The sequence below is a fragment of the Seriola dumerili genome, unplaced genomic scaffold, assembly GCF_002260705.1.
Source record: "Seriola dumerili isolate Sdu_G_001 unplaced genomic scaffold, Sdu_1.0 BDQW01000045.1, whole genome shotgun sequence".
NCBI lineage: Eukaryota > Metazoa > Chordata > Actinopteri > Carangiformes > Carangidae > Seriola > Seriola dumerili.
Window position 1 is genome coordinate 32,386 of NW_019174300.1, and position 20,692 is coordinate 53,077.

The window sequence follows — 20,692 nt, forward strand, 5'->3', positions numbered from 1 at the left end:
CTACTGAAGTTCCATTTGCGTTTTGATTCTGGTGCTCCGTCTTTAGATTTTCGTTTTGTCATTTTCTCAGCTTTCCCTTACGGTATCTCTTCATGATTTCTGTCTGTGTCTGCACACGACCCTTCAGTGTTATGCCCTTTTAAGGGCATTTTTGGGCATTTACCTATGCTAATTAGGGCCAACTGGTAAAACTACATTGAGATGGTTTTTGGTTCTTAAAACAAGAAATATATCTTTTTATGGATCAACACTTCAAATAAAACACAGAGAAAAGGAAAATATGGAGCTTTAAAGACAGTCAGGTGAACATAGGTGGATGCAGTGTCTGAGTGTTAAAGATTATTCTTGTTTTATCGCTGCAATTTAATTAAATCCTCAGTTTTTTTATTCTAACCTTCTTTTTACCCTTTTTTATCCTCTTCTCAGGATAAATCTATCCCACTCTTCATCAGTCATGACAGAGCCATCTTCAGGCTGGTGGAAGTTCACGTTCCTGAGGAGAAAAAAATCCCAACCCAAGGTTCTGTATGAAATCCCTGCAGATGTTGTTTCCAATGCCACTAGTGGCCAGCATGGGTCGGGGGCTGCAACCGGAGCCGTCGCCCATGCAGAGGTAACCATGCACGACTCCCAGCTGGACGCTCGGTTGGAGAGGATCGTGGATAAAACAACGGCCAGCAAGGGGCGCCATGTCAAGGTGTCCCACTCTGGAAGGTTTAAGGAAAAGAAGAAAATGCGAGCCACGCTCTCAGAGAGCCCAGAGATGTTTCCAGGAGGTCCAGAGGGCTGAAGTGACAGGACACACAAATACTCAGAAAATAAATATGAATAAACTCACACGAAGACATAGAAACATAAAGACACAATCACAGATGCATTTAAAGAACCATTTCAATTTTTGTGCATTTAAGGCTCTGTCAGTTTTTATAGAGCCATAAAATCCAAATCTGGGAAAATCCTGAGCGTTAATATCTTTTTAGAAAGAGAAATATTTTCAAAATTGTTCCAAAGAAAGTTAGGATAAGTGTGGAAATGTGTCTGGTTTATATCTCTACATATCCAAAGTGAAACTGAAGACTTCCAGGATTTGTCCTGGAAGAAGAAACTCTTAAAATCCCATGTCACATCATGGCCTGACATAAGAGAGGAAGTCCAGTTTTGACCTGGTTTGAATTTTATTGAAGGTTTGAATTTTTAATAGCAGCTGCTGTAGTGGAGCTGATTTATCTTAGAGTATAGAAAGTGAACCTCAGGAACATGTTTTTCTCATTTTTTTTCAGAAAGACCTATGAAGGAAATGTTTAATGAAAGATTGCATTGAGTTACAGAAGCAAGTGGAACACAAGCTAGCCTGGACATGACTCCTGCGCTCTTAGGGACATCTAGTGGTCATTATAGGAACTGCCTCTTGAGGCATCTGTGGTGGTTTCTGCTTCATAATGGGGCAACAGCAGTGTCAACCTTTCCTGTAAATCTTCAACCACTATATTGTCTACCTGCACTGGGATCAAGCCTGTGACCTTTCATCGAGTGGATGGCCCATTTAACTAGTAGAGCAACCTGCCCTGTCACAGCATAAGAAGCACTGGATCATTTTTGCTGCACTTTGCCCCAGCTGTCAAGGCCACTGTGACCAGGCCTCTGGAGCTCCTGTGAGACTGCAACTGTACAGTCATGTACAGTTTCTTGAACTCAGAGTCAGGATCCAAAAATATGTTTTGGAAAAAAAAGACACACAATCACGAACAAAAATCAGCCTGTAGATGTCAAAATGATAGAGGGAACATTTGTAAAGCAAATCACAAAGGTTGGAGGTGATCTCTCTTGACTCTAGATTGGCAATTAATAATAAGGTTCAGGTATATACTGTATTTTGTTATTACATACCTTTAACCAGTCATATCGGTTGATTGATAATATCTGTGGTAAATGTGCAATAATGGTTTTTGAAGTCAAACTAGAATAGGTGCATTTTCTGAAGAAAATCTGTGTGATTGCTACATCTGCTGCTGTTACTTCACATTAATCAAATGTGTGTAGATTGTCAAAACATATATTGCATTTTCACAGTAAGCACAAGGGACATAGTTACAATTTTCTGATATTCCATTTTATAAATACAACAGAATTGTAGAAATATCATATTATGTTATTAAAAAATGCGTTGCCCATATCAATCGAATCGTACGGTAGCCCTGAGGGCTCAATGCACAGCAACTTAAAAACACATGCAAATAGACAAAACTCAAACAAATTCAGAAAACATCTTCATCAATTTGACAACAGATGTGCTGCAAATACTCACAATACAACCAAATACATAAACATGCTGCAAGTAGCGCAGATGACCCCGGAAGTGTGTGGAAACAAAGGTTATGCACTCAGCTGGGGCGCACTTGCATGGATGTATAATAATACATTTAATTCAATGCTTTTAACTTCAAAAGTCACAAAGCATTGAACAACATGTGCACCCCATCTGGGTTCATCACTTTTAGTGACCCCTGAAAACACTTCCGGCTACTTGCAGCATGTTTGTGTATTTGGTTGTGTTGTATTTGCAGCACATCTGTTGTCAAATTAATAAAGCTGTTCTCTGAATTTGTTTGTGTTTTGACTGTTTGCATGTTGTTTAAGTTGCAGTGTGTTGATCTCTCAGTGCCACCGTAGAATTCATCCAGGGAACCCACTGTACGAAAATATTTCCTGTAACAGTTCATGAGTAAAATGCTTAAGAACTAACCAAAGGTGGTGCTGTTGAATACATACTCTAATATGTTGAGCGTATCTCCATGGGGCACCTGTGTACCATTGTTTCAACTATGTCTCTTCATTTTCTTGTGTTAAGTATGGAGTCCCTCAGGGGTCAGTTCTGGGACCAGTTTTACATGCTTTCCATTGAACACATTATTCAGAGACGGAGTGTCTCTTTCCACTGCTTTGCTGGAAAGCTGAGTTCACTTAATCCCTGCCTTTATGATGTTGTACAAATTTTCTTCTGCTAAATTTAAACAAAACAAAAATTATTATCTTTGGATCCCAGCACATGGGAAATTCTGCCATCTGCTGGTTCTATAGAGGAACACATCACTGTCACATGGAATATCTTGGGTTATGTCAGAAATCACTCACTACTCACTATATAGTCCACTATGTAGTGAGTTTGCCATGTTGTAGTGAATGCATAGTGAGAATTATTATACTCTATATAGTGGACCCATAGTATTCCACAATGCATCATAAAAAGTAGTGTACAAAATTATCACTAAACAAGCAATACATACCATCATGGATTGCACTGAAAAATATTAGCCGAATAGTGTCCAAAAGTGTTTCATTCAAGTGTGAGTGAATGAAGTGGTTCGACAGTAATTTCATCTTTGAGCGGCACACCACAAAGTCTGTGTAATCATGTTTTTATCATCTTACTTTACAAATACATGGTATTTAAACTTTTAAAGACACAGACCACCCAGCACACGTTCATCTCATCTCATCTATTGCATGAGCCATTTTACTTGTCTGAACCAAAAATCTATTGATCAACTATGGACTGTACAGAACTCAGCTGTGAGACTTTTAAACACACTGGCTCCCTGTATGTTATAGAATTGATTTTAAGATCTTACTGATTACTTTGAAGACTCTTGATGGTCTCTCTGCATCCTACATCTCTCACCTGTTAGTACCCTACATGCTGGTATCTACTTTGGGTTTCTCAGGCAGAGGTCTTTTATCTGTTCCAGAGACCAAGCTGGAAACTACAGGGCACAGAGCATTTGCAATCAGGGCCCCGAGGCTCTGGGACAATCTGCATGAGATCTTTCTTGATTTTATACGTCAAATTGTTTCTATCTAGTCTCTTTTAAATCGGATTATTTTATGACTGTTTTAGTTTGCTGCCATGTGAAGCACTTTGTAACTTGGATTTTGAAAAAAGCTCTATAAATAAAGATGATTGTTGTTATTATTATTATTATTATCATTTTTATTATTTTTAAATATTTGTAAAAATGTTCACAATTTTCTGTAATTGTTTAAATTTGGTAGCCTATGTCAATCCTGCAAAATGCAATGTATGTATTATAAATATTTTTTGTAAATTTATTGTTGATGTATATCAACATATATATATATATATAAAATACATGTCTGATTTTAATAGTAAAGCCAAGTAATAGCCGAGTGTATCATTTATCAGCAGTGCAAGCAGATTAAAAGACTGTCACACAAAGTTCATGAGCACTGATCACTATAATGATAAATCACCTGATCTGCACAAAGCTGTCGGGGTCACTTCAAAACCACAAGAGGAGTCCTCACTCCATGTAAAAAGCATGTTCCTGAACCTTGGCACCACAATGAAAAGATGACACTGTTTGGTACAATGAGGCCCTCTAGTGGTCAGAGCCAAAACTATTAACAATCTCCATATTTGAATGGAGATTGTTGAGCTCACATCCTAGACAATACACAACAATACATACTGGTTTATTTTATTGTAAAAGTCATCATATAATATCATATAACAATAATAGAATTTATCCTAAAACTGTTTACTGAGCTCTGAAGGCAGCTCCGTCCTCCTTTTTGCTCTGATCTGCATTGTCAGCTGTGAGACTTTGTCTTTCCAAATCAAGTTGAATCAGTTTGCCACAGGTGGACTTCAGTCAAGGTGTAGAAACATCTCAGAGATGATCCAGAGAAATGGAGGAACCTCAACTAAACTTCAAATGTCATAGCAAAGTGTCTGAATACTTGATATTTCAGTTTTTCCTTTTTAAAAATATCTTAAAACTTCTGTTTTCACGTTGTCATTATGGGGCATTGTGTGTAAATTGATGAGGGAAATAATGAATTTAAATGATGTTAGAAGAAGGCTGCAACATAAGAACGTGAAAAAGGTGAAGGGGTTTGAAGACTTTCTGAGTGCACTGTACATGCAACTGACGTGGATTAGTGACATGAACAAATAAGAGAAGTTAAAGGATGAAATTTGAATTGGAAAATCATCATAATAAAAACATTAGAACAGCTATAACATGGTTTACGTGGTTCACGTTTATATGATGTCAAAAAATGTTCAGTTACCCTACATATATAGAGCCTACTTGATTAGTGAGTTGAGTTATATTTTTACAAAGTAAAATGAGTTCAAAGTAACTTATTCCATTTTTCATTACATACGTTTAAACAACTTGACAGCCTCCATGCCCACACATTACATATATTTCACTGGAGGAGAAAAAGGAAACTTAGGAACACCATACTAACACTGGGTACTTCCTCCCTTTGCTCTCATAACAGCTTCAGCTCTTTGTGGCGTGGATTCTACAAGATGTTGAAACTTTCCTCTGAGCCTGTTGCACTTCTAGAAATGGCGGATGTATATTTTACAATTTGTATGATCAAAACAGGAAATAATGGCTTATTATTTGAAAGCTTACTCTTATGAATGTGCAAGTTTGCATTAAAAAAAAAAATTATTAAATTATTAAAACTTACTGTCACCTTCAGTACTTGTCATGGAATCCAAACAATACATATTCCCATTTAAGAGAAAACTTATTACAAACTATGGACGTGATAAAATCAGTCAGTTCCATCCAAAGATTTCTGGAAAACATGCAATCCCAAAATAAATGTGTACTAGTCTCGGGATGAAGACAGAAAGTATAACAACCACTAGACACACAAGGGAAGTGATTTCAAAATAAAACAGGAAATAAACCAAAAGTCCAACCCATGTCCACATGTTCAAAAGTAAGAGTCCCCTCAGGGCAGACCATGACAAAGTGGTGATAAATACGTGGACTGTAGTGACATTTTAAGCCGACTGTTGTCTTCAGTTAGTATCACAGGTGTCTTCAATCTTATGATCAGTCATTCAGTGTATTTAAAGGGAGAAAAGTGCTCCGTTATCATTGTGTGCACATCACTGAACATGGACAAAGGGAATCAAAGCAGAGTTGTCAGAGGAGATAAGGAAGAGAAGAACTGCCAAGCATCATCAGTTCTGGAGTAAAACATACTCTCAGTGTCTGAGAGGTCTGTCGCAGTCACAGGTCACGGCTCCTCCAACAGCACAATGACCCAAAACTTAAAAGAAGCCAAGAATGGAGAAGAAGAAAATATTGGCCTGACCTCAGTCCAACTGAAGATCTTTAGAAAGAGCTGGAACAGTTTGATCAGGAAGAGTTCAGACGGACAGTGAACGTCTCAAAAGGATGTGCTCCAACACGGTCCCAGCATTTCTGTCAGAGCTATTTTAATTTGTCGTATTATTTAAAATAATATGTTGCAAATCAAAAGCAGTGTGTCTGTTCTGTTAAAGCTGGAGTAGAGAAGAGTGGACGCAACGAGTACAACTAAACTGCAACAGCAGATACGATCTGGTGTTAATTTACACATTTGGTAAATCCAAAATATAATGATACTGAACATATGGGTAAATTGTAGACACACTTTGCAGCACAATATCCACTGCAGCATTATTAACATTAAAAGAACATACGTATTTCAGTGCACACTTCAGAGAGAGGATGTGAGTGTGAATCTGTTGCGGCACACATTAACCTCAGCGTTAACAAAATGCCAAACTATGACAGCAGCAGCGCAGTGGTGCGTTCACCTGCTACATATCACTGAAACAGATGCAAAACAGCTTACAACTTGTTCACTTCCTTCAGTGCTCCTTCCTTATAGAACTGAAACTGAAGCTAACTGCTATTTTTATATATTCTGTCAGGTCACTCACTCTCAGAGCCTTCAGTGTCTCAATGCAGCACAGTGGGCTGATTGTGACAGCTGTCATTCCAGGAGCAAACATCTGGATTTATAGCTGATAGACTATGTCATAATGCCTGGATTTATCAGCCCCATTCATTGTAGGCTTTCTTTTGTTAAACCATCAACTCACTGACACATGACACACCTGCATGCATGCAAGTATTATGCTGATTATGAGTGGAATCCCATGTTAGAGATCAGGGGCCGGTTGCACAAATCACCTTGAGTTAAGATTTTCCATGAAGTCTGAGTTAAGGTTTCCTTCAAATAAAAACAGTTGCACAAAACACCCCTAAGTATTCTCTTTAAGGTTTCCTTAACATGTTCACTTAAGTATTTAAAGTTGTATCTTAATCTTAAACTTCAGACCTCAGTGACCTAAGAAGTTCCTGTCAGAACAACTGCAGGATGAATTTTACTGCTGTGAAACTTTTTTCCTTAACTAAGGAAACCTTTTAAGAGATTCTGTGCAACACCCTGAACTAACTCCCTCAGCTAAGCAGAAATGAAACCTTGTGAACCCTAAGTGTCAAACTTAAGTGTCAAATTTAAGGTGTTTTGTGCAACTGGCAACAACATCATACAGTACATGGCTGCTCATACTTGCTGGCCATTCATCTCTATTCTATCTATATGTGCATAGTGGCACCTAGTGGTAGGACTCGAAACATTACACGCGTGTCAATAATAGATTTGTCGCTGATTATTTTCAGGCTGTGAATGGTCTGGCTCTAAGAAAGTAATGGATCATCTGCCCGCTTATCTAGAGGTAGATGACACCTGTGGATGATGTGGATGTCTGTTAGTGTGAGTGTTGCTGTATTTTTGAATCTCTTTGCAGCAGCAGAGGCAACAGTCACACTTATTTTCTCCAGAAAAGACACAACGACAGACACACAAACATAGGTAACACTTCAGAATACAGCCTGCGATTTACAGGAGTACAGTATCTGTATGAATCAGGTAGCAGTATTATACTCACTGGTTTCTCCTGGAAGTTAAATGTAAGTTCAGCAGAAGAAAACAAAACTATGATGTGACTTTTTAATATTCATAACTAATTTTTTAGTAATCACTCATGTGTGGTCTTCCCTTGAGCTGGGTCTGGACAATGGGGAACAAGGGAGTAACAACTGGTAATTTTAGGGAAAAAAAATCTGTATTTTTACAAATACTGAGAAATCAAAATGAAGTTTGCATTTATTGTCTAATTAAAGAGTAAAAAGAGAGAACAGTCAACAGCTGATAATACAGCCTGGTTCATACTCGGGTCTTACTGTGTAGCCTAAATAAAAGAATTAAAATGATCATTGCAAGTCATTAAACATTAAAGATGAGCTACCTTTGATCCATCTGCGTGTTACTTTATTACATGACATGACACACAGCTGTGAACAGGAGAAAGTAAAGTTTATCTTCTACTCCAGCACAGAGGAGCACATTTTCAAAAGTGCAGTCCCTTTTCTCACCTGTTTCTCGTGTTCTGAATCTTACAGTGAAGGAGACGTCAGCTACCTGCTGATGGCACACCTGTAAAATCTGAGCATCCCTCTTTTATATCGTATTTTCTCCTTCACACGAGGTAAGAACCAGCTTTACAGAGACATTAACATAATGTTTGGCTGTTCTCCCTTTTTCACTATTTAATTGCATAGATTTTTTTGTTTCCCAGGACTGTGGGTAAAATATGATTTATTTTTATTTCCAGAAAGAAAAAAAAAATGATAATGTGGAGTTGCTCCCTTGTTTCTTTCACTGTACCTACATTTAGGAACAGTGGGAACACCACAGTAGGAACCAGTGAGTTTTTTATTGGGATCTGATTCATACAATGAAATGACTATAAATCAAAGAGTCACCAAAAGCTATTTACAGCTGCAGGACAGAAACAGAGGAGAGCAAACACATGTTCTGAGACATGTTCGGGAGTAAATGTACAAAATATAATTGATCATTAAGAGATTAAGAGTAGACGATATTAGCAGAAGCAACATGTATACTTCAGAATAGTCTGCTTATCAATTTGTACATTTCATAAACTGTAAAGTTTCCATGCATCTTCATTGTCTGTACTTGTCAATATTATGTTATCAGATTCTGATTTTATGTTTTTATTTGATTTATTGCTCTTTTTGCCATCAGTTTTTTTTTCTTTTAACTTTGATGCATTTTGTCTTGGATAGAATCTGTTTATTATATGATATGATAGATAATAGATAAGACATAAACCACACACTGCCTCTGTGAAGTCTGTAATCACAAGGACTGATAATTACCAAGGCAAGTTTTATGACGATTATAAAGACTCATTTTCTGAGGATGGAATCTAACGGGCAGTAAGTTTTTTTAGTAAATGTGCTTCCACGATTATTAAAACATGTTGCTCCATTAGTATTTTAATTCTTCATTTGTGTGCAGTTTCCAATTTCCTTCTATTGTACTTGCAGCTAATTTTGTGGCCAGATAAACTTTTTGTTTAGTGTTCTTCTGCTGTATGCGTTATTTATTTCTCATTCATTTACAGTGATGAGCGGTTTTGTGTTTCATTATATTTTGTATATATTGAAAAAGTAAATAAAAACTTCCACGGCTAAAAGAAAAAAAAAAAAAAAAAGACAAAGGGAAGGAGTCAGAGTCCGTTTTCTCATCTTTTAATAACACATTCATATCTATGCTCTGTTTTGTTTACAAGGAGTTTAAAACAAGTGTTGATGAGGACTAAAGGAATCAGGCAGGCAGAGGGTGAAAGTCCACATACAGTGAAGACCAAAGGCGCCATCTGGTGGAAGGAGGAAGACCCAACCCCTTCTCTCGTTGCATCGAAGTTGCCGGGACATGAAGAGTTTCAACATGGCTGCACGTTGGAGCACATGGAGATCTTTAATTTTCGGTTTTGAGGCCAGATCAGATAAATGTGTTTGAATCCAGCATGAGACGGACAGAGATGTCACGGGGCCTCCCTCCTTCCACCTGCAGCAACACAGTCAGCTAAAACAACAGGTCCTTTTTTGCTTTTTCAAACAACTCATCAGAAGTGAAAATAGATCATCGATCAGTGTAGAAGGTCCTCGCAGGGCGCTCTAACTGTAGGCTTTTCACAGAGAGAAAGAAAATGCTAAATGCACCCAAACACAAGAGATACAATCTGCTGTCATAAAAAAGAGAGAAAAATTAGAAGTCAACCAAAATAAAACATGAAGTATATTTTTGAAATTAAAAAAAAAAAAAGTGTAAGTTTAATGAAATGTAAAGAAAATGCAAATTGGATAAAGAAATCTCATTTATGTTGGGTTTTTTTTAAAAGAAGAAAAATTAAAAACAGATGTAAGCTTTTGTCTCCCCTTATCAGTTTATTATTCCATTTCATAATCATTTAAAAACAAGAATGGAGAAAGAAAACAAAATCATCTTTGGAAGAAGTAAAAGATTTTTCCTTTAATAGACTATCCACTACAGAATATGGATATGCCGCTACCCAGTTATTCATTTACCTATGTTTCTTTCGAGCAACTTTTTTTTTTTGCATTTTTAAATTTTTGTGTCCTTTTTCAAAAAAAAAAAAATTACCATTTACCTATTTTTTTCCTAAGAGGTAGATCAACAAAACAATTAGGCCTACATGGTTACAGGTGTCATGCCCCTTGATTCAGAAGGTGAAATCACAGGGATGGGGAAGTGGAGCTGCAGGACGGAGCTGAAAGAGGATTGTGGGTAATTTTAGCAGTTGGAGGCAGGTCAAAAAACTGTGGCATTAAGTTCTGATACAAAGTGAGGTTACTGACTAGAATCAGCTTTTAACAGTAAATTTGTAAAATAGAAACTGTTAACGCCTCGTTAAGATTGGCCCACACCTGGACCAATCAGGTTACTGAAAATCCTCCCCCCCCCCCACACACACACATGAATACAGTCCTCGTCCCAGCTGCCCTCGCCACCCTGCACCATTATGTATCCATATTGGGTTTTTTTTTTTTTTATGTGTTTGTTTGTTTGTTTTTTGTTGTTTTTTTGTCTTTTTGTCGTTTTATTTAATTTACTCATTTATTTTTACAGTCCCATCTCTAAGCTGGAGAAGTAAAATTTCAAATACCGAAAAATAAATTAAAGAGTGGAAAAAGAAAAAAAAACTGTGACTGTAACATAGACTGTCCATCCTTTCTGTCTGCACGTCTGTCCGACTGACTGACTGACTGACTGACTGACTGACTGACTGTTTGCTCTTGTCTGTTTGCAATAAAAGAAAATAAAAGAAACAATCTTCTAGCTGAGTTTGCTTATGTTCTGAGGTAGCGTTCCAAGTTATGTGTCAAGAGGTTTTTTTTGTTTCGTCTCGGTAGCGTGTCCCTCGAGCCCATTTCTGGTGAGGGAATAGGGGGGGGGGGGTACATGACATGGAGGAGTTTGCGCTGTTTTGTGGCAAACTACATCTTCACAAGAGCTTGGAGACTGTCTGTTTTTTTTCCGTCTGTCAGGGCTGAGCTACATGCTGTGAGGTCTACGAAGCAAAGCTGTGCTCCGCTGCCACAAACAAGAAACTGAGCGAGATGGTTTAACCCTAAATTCTGAATTTCCAAGAGTCCAGTCTTTATATTAAAGGACAATATCACTAAGATTAATGTGGACTTCTACGGAAGCAGAGAAAGGCCATACTCACAAATATTTTTTATCCCATTTTTGATTCTATTATCTCAAGATAATGATGTTATAATTATCGCGTTATTGTTATCCATTATCTCGAGATAACATATTTATTCCATTATGTCAGATAATGAGATAATTATTCAATTATCTCAACATCATTCAATTATCTCAACATAAAAATGCTCATTTATCTCGAGATACCGAGATAATTATCCCGTTATTTTGAGATAACAAGATAAGTATTATCTCGAAATAATGGGATAATTTTTCCTTTATATCGACATACCAAAGCACCATTATCTCGAGATATCGGGATAAAAAAAATATTTGCGAGTATGGCCTTTCTCAGCTTCCGTAGACTTTTGCCCATTCAGTGTGTACTTTACACCGATGCTGATCATGTTCTAAAGCATGCCGTTGTATTTTAGATTCACAGGCTTTATCCACTACTTCCCGTGCATTTCATTACTCTATGTCCTTCTGGCTGCAGAGACTTAAAGCTGCTATATGAACAATGGATCAAATTACTACGGAGAATGTGAAGGTAGTGACACACAGTCACCAGAGAACAATATTTGGAGGTGGGGTGGGGTTGTGCCCACCCAGGTCCCCCAAAGAGGTCATGGTGGGGCCATGTTCAATGTGATCCATTATCTCAGTCTAGCATGTTTCAAGTCTTAATTTCATAGTGAAGTAAATGGAAACCAATAGATACAAATCTAAATCTGATGGTATGTAATGGTACAGATATACTGTGTGTGTGTATATATATATATGTATACATATATATGATGTGTGATGTATGATATGATTTAGAAAATGGTCAGCAGTAATATTAAGTAGCAAATTATAGTAAATGGGGTAAAACAGTCTTGGAATAATTTGATACGACAAAATCATCAAAGTTTGATGCCTAGGTTTTAGTGTGTGGCAATGATTTTTTTTTTTTTTTTTTTTTTTTTTTTTTTTATTACACTGTGTGGTACCTCACACTGCCAAACTCTGTCCACTCGCTGATACAACTTATCACTCAACTTGAATAAAATAAAAGGACAGTATCACTTTGGGGCCCAGAAATGGCTGATTTCTGTCCCTGTCAGGGTGCAGGCTAAGATTGATGTGAGCGGTTCTTAGTGCCACAGGTAGCATGGTGTGTGTGTGTGTCTTTGGAGACACAACGACCCTACAATGTTTTCTCTCTACTGTCTCTACTGTACATACAAAAACAAGATGAGAGGAGTTCAGTTCCAAGATGAGATACCACCATTTGAATGTAGTAACTTTCATTCTGAAGTATGACTGAAATTATCTTAAGACCTTATGTTCAGTATTTGTAAGTTATTTGCTCAAAATGGCTCCACACTGCATTTTGGACTGAGCCCCTTCCCGTGTGTTTGGCACAGTTACCGTCATGTACCACGTGTTAGTACTTCATCGTATTTAAGTAACTGCTTTTTTTTTTTGTTATTTGTGCATTCAAAAACAAAAAGAACAAAACATTATCAAATCCAACTATTTTTCATTTTTCCAAAAAAAAAAAAAAAAAAAAAAGAGTCAGAACGATAGTAAGAAAAAAAAGGTGGTTAAAGTAAGAAATCGAAAAGGTCTTTTGAACAGAAGTGAGCGAAACGAACACGGTGGAGACCAGCGCAAGAGAGGGCGAGGGACCCTGACGTTCCTGCCCGCTCCAAAAATGAAATGATCTTTTTTTTATTTTTTTTTTCGTAATAAAAGTAAATAAAAACATCTCACTCTTCTCCTAGAGTACAGAGGATAGGAGGAGGAGAAGTAGGAGAAGAGATGGTGGGATTTAGTTGCTGATAGAATTGGGAAGGAGAGGTTTCTCAACACATCCCATCATCCCCAAGATGTCTGACCACCTCCCCTCCTTCCTCCCCTCCTCCTATATCCTTCCTTCTCCTCCCGTCACTCTCCACCCTTTTTTTTTTCTTTAAGGAACTGCATCAGGTGTTACAGGAGGTTCTCAGTCGTTTCGATAGTTTTGACGTTGTCGACATTATTTTCATCAATTAGTGCAACAGTACGTCCCCAGATGTCACGTCCAAATAAAGCTTGCTGTATTGTCAAAACCAAATAAAAACCAAAAAGAAAATAAAAAAAAAACACATGAATCCGAACCGAACCGATCCAAATGGCTGCAGGCTGAATAACGAATCCTAAATGTCTTGGTGGTCGTGAACAGAGCTCTATGGTTTGGGAAAGAGGTGGAAACTTAACACAGGACAAACTGTGTTGAATGGAAGCAGAGAAAGGCCATACTCACAAATTATTCTTTTATCCTCTTATCTCAACATAACAAAGCTAGTTATCCCGAGATAACGAGATATTATCAGAAGAAAATCATTTTGACTGAACCTCATACACTTCACAAGTAACACTCGGGATAACAAAAAACAAAACGTTTTCTCCTGATAATATCTTGTTAATATCTCGTTATCTCGGGATAACAACAAATATATATTTGCGAGTAGTATGCCTTTCTTGGCTTCCGTAGTGTTGCGCTGTGAAGTTACCGCCTCTGGACAAAAATGGAAGCATAGACACATTAGAATAGACTTCTCCCTGTCTGATGGTGAGCTGGTGGGGTAGCCGATGTAGGGTTGTATGTCAGGTGTACTGTATGTCGCCGAGCGCAGGTAAGACAATAAAAAGATTTAGAGTTATCTGGCAGTGTCCTTCAGTGACTTGGCGCAATCTTTCCTCTCTCAACGGCTTTTCCCATTTCGATTTTTTACGCGTTTTTTTTCTCCAAAAATACAAAAGTATTGTGATCTTATTTTTTTGAACATTTTATGTACAGGTTTTAATCTATTATTCAGCTGAGTTATTGTTGTTTTTAAACTCTCTTGCTTTTTTTTTTTTTTTTTTTCTCCCATTTTTTTTTTTTTTTAAAAGGTTCTTGGATAAATCTCCGTCCTCGGTCAGGTGGCACACAGACGGAGGGCCATAGGTTCTCGTCCTACTTTTTTCTGCTTTTTTATAAGTTTCACCACATCCCCTGACAAAAATGAACATTTAAAACCAGTGAACACAAACACACCTGTATTCACTTTCACACACACACACACACACACACACACACACATACGCACATACACTCATGTAAGCCAAAAGGGAGCATCTGAGGTGTCATGGTCAGTGCACAGGTTATAAATATTCACATTCAGAGAAGCGAGTTCAGGCATGTGTGTGTAGGTAGAGGTGTGTAGGTAGAATGTCCTCTCCTGTTTCCATGTACAGTTATGCTGTAGATGGATCACTACTGCTGCTGCTGCTGCTGCTGCTGCTGCTGCTGCTGCTGCTGCTGCATTCAACACAACTCTGATCTGACAAGTTGCCGACCTCCAGGTGAGAAAGGTTAAAAAAATAAAAATAAAAAACAAAAGAAAAGGTGGAATTTGGCTTTTAAAGCTCACTTTCACATGTGAATCACCTCTTTGTTGTCATTTTTGAACACTTAAAGCCCTATCATAATGTTTGGAGCGTCATGATGATGTCATCACAATAAGGCAGGAGAGGAGGGTCCTTCAAGGTGGGCCAGCAGCCACAAGAAAAGGGACTCGCAGTGACTTAATGCGACCTGAGGATGAGGTTGTGTGAATGTGCCAGTCATTCTGTATGGTCAAAATCATTAGTTACACCCCCCCACCCCCACACCCTCCCCCCCCCATGATGACGTAAGATCAGTAAAAAGAGACCCCCAGTGGCATGTTCGGTCACCGTGTGCACTTTAGGACCCCCTCTCGAGTTTAAACCACTCCCCATTGGCCAAATGGCTGCTCCAATCACACTTCAGGAAGACAGAAGGCGTGTTTTTTTCACCTAAAAAAAAGGTAAAATGGCACTCAACCATTTCCTCTCAGCGTTTCATCTCAACACTGCCTCTTCTTTATCCTGAGCTCATTCAACCATCATCACACCAAAAAAAAAGAAAAGAAAAAAAAAAAACAGAAAAAAATAACCAAAGCAACAAGACAATACCTAAAAAAAAATACTTTTTTCCTTAAAAAAATAAGAATATTCAGGACTATCAGCTCTTCTTTTCTTTTTTTCTTCTCATATAAAACACCAGCAAGCAAAAAAAAGTTAGGAATACTGAGGTAAATTTACCCTGAGGTAGTTTTTTTTCTTTTTCATTTCTTCTCTAATCTGTTCTAATCTTGGCGAGAGTGTCCAGGTGTAGACCCCGCCCCTCATTATCATACGCAGGCAGGGTCTGGAGGCTCCGCCCACAGGCCTTCGGCAGATTGGGAGAGAGAACGAGGAAGCCGCTCCCCTTCAGTCTGATTTTACCTTCTCTGAGCTCAAGGCAAGGAGCTTTGGAAGACTTCGCCTTATTTATTTATTTGGTTCTGGCGCTCAGCCAAGGCCAGCCTCAGACTTCCTGTACTACTCTAAGCATTAGAGGCCAAAGATGGCTTTAATGCAGGGATGGTCTTAAGGACCTCAGCTCTTCTGAGGAGAACCCCATCCTCTCTGTCCAAGACTGGCCTTGAGTGTCCAGCGCTAGAAGAAGGCAATGAGCAGAAAGTCTCAGACACACCTTGTCTGTCTGTCATTGCAGGACTTTTTCATACAGGTGTAGCGAAACCTCACACCTGACTCCCTGCCTTCAATACATTCACCCGAGGGGCCGGGCTAACTCACATATCATATATATATAATATATATAAAATATGCCATTTAAGGTGCGGGCCGCTAGCCAGCTAGCATAGCTGCTGGCATTTTTCTACAGTTGTTTTCATAAAGGTTTCACATGTGTGAGCTAAGCCGCTGCAATAGAACTGCAGGACCAGCTGCGACCTCAGCTCCCCTTACTGTCTCTTGCTGCGCCTTCCGCCACACAGCTGAATGTGGAGGGGGGTGCTCAGTGCCTCCCCAGCCCCGGGCCCTGTTGTAGGTTACAGTATGCTACATTTCATAGACGAGGGGCTGGGAAATATACGGAGGACCCCTTTGAAAGAAAGGCAAGGCGGCCAGACGCAGCATTTCTTAACATTTACATGAAGATTATATATTTACAACCTCATATTTTCTTCTTTTTTTCTCTTTTTTTCTAATCTCTCCGCTATTCAGAGAGGTCTTTAAAGAGCAGTGTTAACATCTGCGGCCCCTCTTCCAGACTCTCATTGGCTCAGGGGTTAGGGGTGGGTGGGGCTAGTGCCAGACCTGTGACCTATCCCTCTGTGCCTCTGCAGCAGTTTCCCCTGCTCCCTCTCCCGGCTCCGCCTCACTGCATATTATCAATAATAGCTCTGAATAAAACATTTCTATACATATATCTCTATGTTTAAAAAAAACCACCCTTAAAATATAGGACTGACTGCAGATGGTTGGAGAGGTCTGTAGGAGGCAGCAGAGGGTGTAAATGGGCCCCTACTAGTGTGTCTGAGGAAACACAGATTTGTGGAGCCAGCCTCAGCCCTCTGCACCAGATCTGAACCCATGTGGACAGGTGTAAACAACAGCAGTAAGGCTCCACCTTACGGGGTGAATAATGTTGTCGCGTGTTGTTTAAACCTGTCTGACGCAGGATCTGTTCAAAGTTTCAACAGACGAGGAGCTGGCTGCAGCCCTACCAAGGCACACTAGGAGGACACCACCCCTCCCTCTCTCCGTCCCTCTTTTCCTTTATCCCTCCATCTTCAATCAGTGTCTCTTCTGGCCTGGCATCTGGTCTCTGTTCTCAAGTTTCTTTTAATCTTAATCCTCTTTTTTATTCATTTCATCTTTTGATTTTATTCATCTCTCCTTCTCTAAACACCTATCTTTCTCTCTGGCTATCGGGCGTACTCCCTCCCTCTTTATATCTCTCCCTGTCTATCGCTGGGTCCGTGTGTCGCTCTCCTGTATCCGTCCGTCTGTCTATGCGTCCGTGCATGTGTCTGTCTGTCTGTCTGTCCGTCAGGCAGGGGGTGCCCCACGGCGTTTGAGGAGGATGCGGGGACCCTCACTTCCTGCGTGGCTGGTGCTCCTGAGTCAGACCCTGTGTAGGACTGCCCATCTCTGTGAAGCCCTGGGGATTAGGGCTGGGGCCCATCCCGCCTTTCTGTGGCTGTTTGACCTGGGTCAGGATGTCCCGGATCTTCCTCTGAGCCAGCTGGAGGACAGAGGAGAGATGAGGATGGTTTGTGGCTGCAATAATCCAGAGTAAAAATATGACTTATCTGTACCAGCAGCAAAAGGTAGACAGGTAAAGTTTGTGTAGAGCAAAACGGAGATAAAATAGAGTGGGTACATTTGTCAGGTGGACACCTGTGTAAATAAGCCACCGTTCTAACATGTTTACAGTATTTTTTCTGATCCCACCAGGTTTACAAGTGCACTACAGGTGTACCATGCGTGGCCGGCCACCAAAATACCCCTGGTCAAAAAACCCGTTAAGACCTCCTAACATCGGGCTTTTGTCTGCAATGGAAAAGGGAACAATTGGCGTTCACACCCGGGTCAAATGGCTCTGCAGTAGACGCTGGTATTTATCGGCTCCGGCTCCGGTCGGCATTGATGTAAACACAACAACAACATCAACAACATGCACGCCCCTTTTCTGAGCTGTAACATCTAACAGTGTAAAAACACCTGTCACTACAAACACTACAGCTACACTGCGGTCACTCATTTTGGTGGGAAAAGGGTAAAAGAAAAACTTGTCAAGAGTCAAGCCAGGGAAGCCAAATGCATGACATTTGTTACTGACATACTGTAACTTTCATTTTTGTAACTAGTAAGCTAGCCATAGCTACAAATTAGCCCTGATTAGCATCGTTTTATAGCCTGTTGGACAAAAGTTTAAAGGCAGAAACATTACTGTATTTAAAAAAAAAAAACTAATGTGTTTTACATTCATTATTTTTTAGCTGTATCTGGGATGTTATAGTAACTAGCTACAGCTTTAAATGTCAGTCCAATATGCCCCTGACAGAGTGGTGTCATTTTATAGTGAAGTAGTAGACTAGCAGGCTAATGTTGCCATAGTTTGGGGGGGAAGACGCCAGAAACCTCGCGGCTGCAGTAACTGTCAGCTGTGGAAAAGTGAAACATGAGGAGCAGAGTGGGAGGAGTACCTGGCTGGCATAGAAATGTCCGTTGATCTTGACGATGACCTGGTCGTTTTCATCAGGCGTCTGTTCCCTGGGGACCACCACCTCAGCTGCTGTCAGGTTCTGCAGCTCGTTCACCTGGAGACACACAGTTTGGTCACTTTAGGAGGCCGAGGAGTGTTGTAGATTTGATGGCAGAAAGGTGGAGGGTCGCCAACGCTTCATGGACAGAGTTGTTACTGCAGCAATCAAAGCTTGCTATTAAAAGAAGAGGAGACTGAAGTGTAAGGTTCAGGTAACTTACTGTCTTGCCTCCTTTTCCAATGACCCTCCCTGCAGCGGCGGCAGCCATCTTGATGTGAGTCTCCAGTTTGACCTCCTCCTTCGGCCCGAAGAAGTTCTCCTCCTTCAGTTTGCCATAGATTCTGCCCTGAGCCTGAAGGAGGGCGACAAAGAGGTTCATAGTCCATTTTATTATTGTCTCAGCTGAGAAGACATGTAATTATCATTACAGCTGCCAACGTCCTGTTAGTGTTTACCTTAAACTGAGCCTCAGGGGGTCCTGTCACAATCACCATCCTCATTTTAGAGTCTGGAGTTTCAGCTGGGGCGATCTAGAAGAGGAGAGATCGATCATTAATGATCATTTAATAAAAGACATTTAGAATTTTTATGAATAACATCCCATGAAGAAGATACCGATATTGTCAATATAACTGTTGGGAATATATTTTATACTCTATAAGCTTTATAAATTGAAACATACATAATTAAATTAAAATAAAATGGAAACCAGGGTTAATGGATTGCAGGCAGAATCTCACAACAGCAGGTGATAGAAATGCTATATTTTAGATGTCATTACTAATACTGTCAGTGCGATACTTTTTTGATACCAATTTTGTCAAATCTATTTTAACAAAAAGAAAATGACATCACACATTACTGTACAAATATTACTTTTAATTTAGTTTTAGTTTTAAGCTCGGTCTCTTCACACACTCAAACATGTTCATGTAAATAAACAGCCAATCAGCAGCATTATTAGATCTTGGTCCGAGCATGCTGCATGCCGATTGGCTCACCGGCCCTGATGACATTTGCACATTTACTCCTTAGGTATTGAATGACGAGACATTTTTCTATCCTCGATGGTATCAAAACAATTCAGTTGGTCCATGAAAGTATCAAAGTTTGAGCTCTAATTATACTGTCATTTCATCTCCTCACAGCTCTGAAGTCATGACAGACACACTTCAGCACCTTTTCTGTATTTCACTGTTATTTGGATTCAAGCACTACAAATCATGTGGAGTATGTTTTAATTACTCCATGTTGTTTACAATGCTGCTTTTACACTCTGTATTTTTTCACTTGACACCCAGAGCCGTCCGTTCAAGTCGTGTGGAAAACACACCCAGGACCGCCTGGTGCTGTACCAGACGAGTTCTGGGGAGGGTCTGATGGGTAGACTTCACCATGACGCAGCTCTGACATGTCACCTCTGGAGGCTTGTTTACTAGCTGAGAGAGGGCGATGTGGGTAGACATGATTGTAGTCTTTATTTTCCAACACTGAGGAGTCACTGCAGTCAGCACTGACAGGTACAGGTACATGTAGCGTCTTTAAACAAAGCCTCCAACTCCTGGTTTTTACTAAGAATTTTTTTGACACACAACACATGTACACCGCCCTCTAAAGCTTTGAATTGTCTCAGCAAGTTCAACGGCCCTAGTGTCGTATGTACAGTGTGACAGGCAGAAGAATTCACAAAGCTGTTGATGTTTCTTCTTCTTACTGTGTTTGTTGTTATGCACAAAAAAAACACCAAAGCAAATTCCTCGTATGTGGAAACCCTACTCGACCCAACCTGTGGCAGGTTTTGTAAACTCCTGGTAAAGTACAGACCTTGATGGAGGCCCCGGCGAAGCGGCTCAGCTGTTTGATGTGCTGTCCCTTCTTTCCGATGATGGCTCCCACAGCCTGCGCTGGGATGTAGACGTGGACCGTCTCCTGCTCTGGAGCCTGAAGACGCACAAAGCAAACACTTCATTACACAACCTGAATGTCTGTTTGAGACTTCGGTCAGTATTTAAGAAACATACAAATAATCTGTCCTGAATGAAGAACTGTGACGTGGTTAGACAGGAACGGTGTATCATAATCTGAGGGGTGATCCAGAAGTGGAAATGGAAAATCCA

At 39.7% G+C, this 20,692-nt stretch overlaps 2 protein-coding genes across 2 annotated transcripts in view; one reads left to right on the forward strand and one right to left on the reverse strand.

Moving 5' to 3' along the window:
- The first annotated feature begins 454 nt into the window (after positions 1 to 454).
- LOC111217798 (proline-rich protein 15-like protein A) lies at positions 455 to 790 on the forward strand. The gene has a single exon (XM_022739774.1). The coding sequence runs from the start codon at positions 455 to 457 to the stop codon at positions 788 to 790; it is 336 nt and encodes a 111-aa protein (XP_022595495.1).
- Positions 791 to 17,401: 16,611 nt separating this feature from the next.
- Positions 17,402 to 20,692, reverse strand: part of LOC111217808 (insulin-like growth factor 2 mRNA-binding protein 1) — an 80,815-nt gene continuing 77,524 nt past the window's right edge. Inside the window, exons 11-15 of the mRNA XM_022739784.1 lie at positions 20,400 to 20,516; positions 19,031 to 19,105; positions 18,796 to 18,927; positions 18,516 to 18,629; positions 17,402 to 17,551 (exon numbers count right to left, since the gene is read on the reverse strand). Of these exons, the coding sequence (XP_022595505.1) occupies positions 17,402 to 17,551; positions 18,516 to 18,629; positions 18,796 to 18,927; positions 19,031 to 19,105; positions 20,400 to 20,516 (588 nt within the window). The remainder of the gene's footprint in view (positions 17,552 to 18,515; positions 18,630 to 18,795; positions 18,928 to 19,030; positions 19,106 to 20,399; positions 20,517 to 20,692) is intronic.